The 6,000-nt window shown below is 43.9% G+C and overlaps 1 protein-coding gene across 2 annotated transcripts in view; it reads left to right on the forward strand.

The window, feature by feature from the left end:
* The window catches only part of LOC134212728 (adenylate cyclase type 10-like), a 110,482-nt gene extending 105,758 nt beyond the window's left edge, over positions 1-4,724 (forward strand). For both annotated transcript variants that reach the window (XM_062690824.1, XM_062690825.1), the window contains 3 exons: positions 44-667; positions 4,210-4,348; positions 4,423-4,724. In XM_062690824.1, the coding sequence (XP_062546808.1) occupies positions 44-667; positions 4,210-4,348; positions 4,423-4,623 (964 nt within the window). In that variant the 3' untranslated portion in view covers positions 4,624-4,724. The remainder of the gene's footprint in view (positions 1-43; positions 668-4,209; positions 4,349-4,422) is intronic.
* The last annotated feature ends 1,276 nt before the right edge of the window (positions 4,725-6,000 follow it).

Here is a 6,000-nt window from a genome sequence, read left to right on the forward strand (position 1 = left end):
TTTTTACCATAGCTGTCGCAGCATAACATCATAATCATTTCAGAACGATTCGTTCCACGAAATTGCTGACGATTGAGCTGGGCCGTGTTGTATTGAAGATAACCGATATGTTACAATTCAAAACCAGTGAGTGGCACATCATTCCCGTTTTGGCAGAGTTATTGATGTCACATCGGAAAATTTCTGAAGTTGTTAGCATGCTGTGGGACTTCAAGGCACTGACCGATCGGTATCAGGACACCTCCGCCAGGGCATGGTACTATTCAATCGCAATGGATATCATGCTGGATACGAGTTGCTCCGTCGAACCGTACAAGGAGTGCGAGAGTTTCTTTTTGAAGAACTGTGAAGCTCTTGGCTATCAACGGGACGCCTATGCCGTAACGAGGTTGTTTGTCAATTTGTGGCTTTGGTGCGTACGAAATGGAGCGTGGGAAACAGCCGATATATGGATGAACAAGCTGCAGGAGGTGTTTGCGTTGACTCCACATGACTCCATGATAAATGTTCACACCGCGATTCGGTTGCTGGAGGGACTTGTTCTTACCTTGGTCAGTAAGATTGAAGCGAGAAGTATTCTGGCGATTGTTCGGTTGCAAACAGAAATCGAGCGATTGTGTGATAGCATAGAAGATGCACTTGACATTAGTAAAAGTCATGAGGCAAAGTGAGTATTTCTTCCTGTTTCTCTAAATCTATAAATATGATAGCATACTTGTATATTTCACGGATCCAGGACTTAATTCCATGCCTTTTCTATAACTTCAACAAGTAAGGGACTTTTCAATAATTTATAAATGTGATAAAAACACATGTGAGAGATCATAAAATTATTTCAGGGAAGTAGATTTCATCAATTCACAGTGTTGACTCATCAGTACCCGCTAAGCTGTAGAGGACGACGGAGGTCCTTCGTAGCTTACTAGGGAGGTTACCTTCGATTCATTTTTCGAACTAAATTTTTCTATAGTTGTGAATATGCACAAAGAGTTTTCAAACATAGTGACATGATCCAGTTATTATTTTAGTTTTGATTCCATTTCGAGTAATGTCCAGGTCCAGAAAGCATCCTCCTTTCAAAAGGCTCGGAAGCTACATCCTTTCAAGAGGCTCGGAAGCCTCCTCCTTTCAAGAGGCTCGGAAGCCTCCTTCTTTCAAGAGGCTCGGAAGCATCCTCATGCCAAGAGGCTCGGAACCTTCCTTTCAAGAGGCTCGGAGGCATCCTCCTTTCAAGAGGCTCGGAAGCATCCTCCTTTCAAGAAGCTCGGAAGCATCCTCCTTTCAAGAGCCTCGGAAGCATCCTCCTTTCAAGAGGCTCGGAAGCCTCCTTTCAAGAGGCTCGGAAGCCTACTTTCAAGAGGCTCGGAAGACTCCTCCTTTCAAGAGGCTCGGAAGCCTCCTCCTTCCAAGAGGCTCGGAAGCATCCTCCTTTCAAGAGGCTCGGAAGCATCCTCCTTTCAAGATGCTCGGAAGCATCGTCGTTTCAAGAGGCTCGGAAGCATCCTCCTTTCAAGAGGCTCGGAAGCATCCTCCTTTCAAGAGGCTCGGAAGTCTCCTCCTTTCAAGAAGCTCGGAAACTTCCTCCTTTCAAGAGGCTCGGAAGCATCCTCTTTTCTAGAGGGTCGGAAGCATCCTCATTCCAAAAGGCACTGAAGCCTCCTTTTAAGAGGTTCGGAAGTCTTCTTTCAAGAGGTTCGGAAGCTTCCTTTCAAGGGGCTCGGAAGTCTCCTTTCAAGAGGCTCGAAAGCCTCCTCCTTTCAAGAGGCTTGGAAACATCCTGCTTTCAAGAGGCTCGGAAGCATCCTCCTTTTAAGAGGCTCGAAAGCATCCCCCTTTCAAGAGGCTCGGAAGCCTCCTTTCAAGAAACTCGGAAGCCTACTTTCAAGAGGCTTGAAAGGCTCTTTTCAAGAGGCTCGAAAGCTTCCTTTCAAGAGGCTCGGAAGCCTGCTTTCAAGAGGCTTGGAAGCTTCCTTTCAAGAGGCTCGGAAGCTTCCTCCTTTCAAGAAGCTCGGAAGCTTCCTCCTTTCAAGAGGCTCGGAAGCCTCCTCCTTTCAAAAGGCTCGGAAGCATCCTCCTTTCAAGAGGCTCGGAAGCATCCTCCTTTCAAGAGCCTCGGAAGCATCCTCCTTTCAAGAGGCTCGGAAGCCTACTTTCAAGAGGCTCGGAAGACTCCTCCTTTCAAGAGGCTCGGAAGCCTCCTCCTTTCAAGAGGCTCGGAAGCATCCTCCTTTCAAGAGGCTCGGAAGCATCCTCCTTTCAAGATGCTCGGAAGCATCCTTTTTTCAAGAGGCTCGGAAGCATCCTCCTTTCAAGAGGCTCGAAAGCATCCCCCTTTCAAGAGGCTCGGAAGCCTCCTCCTTTCAAAAAGCTCGGAAGCTTTCTCATTTCAAGAGGCTCGGAAGCATCCTCTATTCAAGAGGGTCGGAAGCATCCTCATTCCAACAGGTTCTGAAGCCTCCTTTCAAGAGGTTCGGAAGCTTCCTTTCAAGAGGTTCGGAAGCCTTCTTTCAAGAGGTTCAGAAGCTTCCTTTCAAGAGGCTCGGAAGCATCCTCCTTTCAAGAGGCTTGGAAACATCCTGCTTTCAAAAGGCTCTGAAGCAACCTCCTTTCAAAAGGCTCGGAAGCATCCTCCTTTCAAGAGGCTCGGAAGCCTTTTTTCAAGAAGCTCGGAAGCCTACTTTCAAGAGGCTTGAAAGGCTCTTTTCGAGAGGCTCGAAAGCTTCCTTTCAAGAGGCGCGGAAGCCTGCTTTCAAGAGGCTTGGAAGCCTCCTTTCAAGAGGCTCGGAAGCATCCTCCTTTCAAGAGGCTCGGAAGCATCCTCCTTTCAAGAGGCTCGGAAGCTTCCTCCTTTCAAGAGGCTCGGAAGCCTCCTCCTTACAAGAGGCTCGGAAGCCTCCTTTTTTCAAGAGGCTCGGAAGCCTCCTCCTTTCAAGAGGCTCGGAAGCCTCCTCCTTTCAAGAGGCTCGGAAGCCTCCTCCTTTCAAGAGGCTTGGAAGCCTCCTCCTATCAAGAGGCTCGGAAGCCTCCTCCTTTCAAGAGGCTCGGAAGCCTCCTCCTTCCAAGAGGCTCGGAAGCCTCCTCCTTTCAAGAGGCTCGGAAGCCTCCTCCTTTCAAGAGGCTCGGAAGCCTCCCCCTCTCAAGAATCTCGGAGGCCTCCTTTCAAGAGGCTCGGAAGCCTCCTTTCAAGAGGCTCGGAAGCCTCCCTTCAAGAGGCTCGGAAGCCTCCTTTCAAGAGGCTCGGAAGCCTCCTTTCAAGAGGCCCGGAAGCCTCCTTTCAAGAGGCTCGGAAGCCTCCTTTCAAGAGGCTCGGAAGCCTCCTTTCAAGAGGCTCGGAAGCCTCCTTTCAAGATGCTCGGAAGCCTCCTTTCAAGAGGCTCGCAAGCCTCCTTCAAGATGCTCGAAAAATTACAAAAAATCTGCCTCCTCCTTTCCAGAGGCTCGGAAGCCTCCTGCTTTCAAGAGGCTCGGAAGCCTCCTTCTTTCAAGAGGCTCGGAAGCCTCCTCTTTTCAAGAGGCTCGGAAGCCTGCTCCTTTCAAGATGCTCGAAAAATTACAAAAAATCTGTAAAATAATTACCGAACAGTTCTGCTGTTGAGATTTGGTAAAATTTACCGAATACGGTGAATTGAGTTAAGTGTGCTCGGAATTTTAAAGACAAAGTATAGAATTTGAGAGTGAAATTACAAAAATGTCACGAAATGTCATTTGACACTAATTCGGCTCTCACACCACGTTACGAGTGCTAAACGAGGTTTTCGAAACATATATAGGTAATACCTATTAGGTATGTTCCGGAGACGAACCAGCCTTGGGCTGAAAGTCTTCTAAATAAAGATAAAAAAAATTAGCTATGCTCGCAGAGGACCTCAACTTGTTAGTTGAATTTCGTACAGAGAAAGAAAGGGTAGATTACAATATTATGATGAGAAATAGTAAAATATTATGATGAGGAATAGGAAAAATTATTATATGATTGAGTAGGGATATTTTTATTCATTCTAGCATCTCATTCATACCGATGTATGTAAATTGGTTCTCTGTAATAACGTGCCCCACATTCTTGCGAATTTTCACAAATTAATCAATGAACTAGTTCGCACGAACATTGTTCCATTAAAAGCACTTCTCGATAGTTGTCAATCTTCTTGTCAGATACTACACGACTGACGCCATTATTCTAATAGCTTTGCATTTGATTTTTGTTTTCAGATACCGATTATGTAGAATATATTATAGAAAAGTAGTGAATGACGGATACAACGCTATTGGCAAGCTGAGAAAACTGCGAAAGCTGGCAATCGCTCGGAATGATTTACTTAGTGCCGAGAAGACCTTGCACACCATTCAGGTGAGCATTGAATACTGCAGGCGGATCCCCGCTGCCCATTATATTGATAACTTATATACCATTCATTCTTCCAGTTCTGGCGGTGTGAGTTGTCTCAGAAGATTGAATCGTTTTGGTTGGACCACTGTTCGAGCGTGGTATCCGGAAGTGACATGGATAGAAATGAAAGCTTTGATCATTCTAATTCAAACCGATATGATTATACCAGTTGTATTTTAAATGCTGAGCGGATTTATCCTTTTTCACTGCCTTTGCCTAGGGCCAGATATTTTTAAAGCCTAGTTAGCTGAAAATTTCGTGTGAAGAATAGTGTTATATCATTGAGACTACGCATTTCGAAGCCTTATTCTACGTTTTACAAATATGATTAAATATACCTTGCTCTATTTCTGTTTTTACGTCGTACTTTTAAACCAATTTTGCCCAAAATCCTTGTGTACAGACATCTCCCAGTGACATGAGTGTGGTCTGGTAGCTCGGTATCCTTGAATTAAATCCGATAGTAAGTTGCTATTGAATATACAAATCGGATTGTGCACATTCATATGTATTTTTTTCGCTGTCATTCCATAGACTGTAAACATGGACGACAATTTGCTAGGCACTTCCTTCCGTTTCCACAAACTATCTAACCAAATAACTGGCCTTTATCTGTCTATTATCGAATATGTAAACGTAAGCCCTTCGAATTGTAATGTGGGTAATTCATTCATAGATTAGCCAATCTTCACAGGTGATGGTACAGTCTGCCTTTTTATCCCAATAAATTTACATAAAACGTAGAACGTAGTACTATGAGTTAGAATTCATTTCGGTGGATTGCCTGAAACAGAGATGAATGAATCATTTGATTAAACTAGACCCTCATTTCACAGCGTTTCTTTTCGTGGCATTCTAGTTACGATAGGTGCCCTAATATGGACGGCACTTTGAATACGTAAAAGGTAAGGGTCTGTTCACAACTTACGTAACGCATATTGGTGTTGGACGTCCAACTTGCGTTATAGGTACTGTGTTACACTCTCTTCGAAACGGAATATTACCTTCATGTCAGGTTTCAACAGGGAGAAATACCTGTATCCCACCTTGGATGTTGGATCAGTAAGGAGAGACAAAAATCCTCTTAACAAAGTCATTCCGAGCCTTATAGCCTATTCAGATTGGGCTATTTATGACTTTGTTAAGTGAGAGGGTATCCAATTATTACGAGGTGTTCAGACTGCAGCAAGACGTTTCCGTGTTTCCTCATTTGCACGCTAATACAGGGTTGAATTCAAGGAGAGTTTTTAAATTTAATTTGCGAAATCAAGCATTTATGTGGCGACAATCGAACATTTTTTTCTGAACAAAGTTTCTACGAAAAAAAAATTTAAAAAAAAATATGAGAAGGGATTTTCGAAGAATATTTGAAGCTCTCATTAAGGATAATGAGCGAAGCTACATTCATTAGTTGGGTGAGCCGTTCTTCGGGGAATCAGACTATTCCTCAATTTATTTTAAAGTTTAAAAAGTATTTTGATTCTGTACTATGATCGAACGGAGATTTGATAGAAAAATTTAGATACTTTTGGGAATTCTCACAAATAAATAAAAAAAAGGACGATTGGACCAATTTTCAAGAAATATTATCGAACTAGAATGTATTTCCACCA

The sequence above is a fragment of the Armigeres subalbatus genome, chromosome 2, assembly GCF_024139115.2.
Source record: "Armigeres subalbatus isolate Guangzhou_Male chromosome 2, GZ_Asu_2, whole genome shotgun sequence".
In the NCBI taxonomy this organism is placed as follows: domain Eukaryota; kingdom Metazoa; phylum Arthropoda; class Insecta; order Diptera; family Culicidae; genus Armigeres; species Armigeres subalbatus.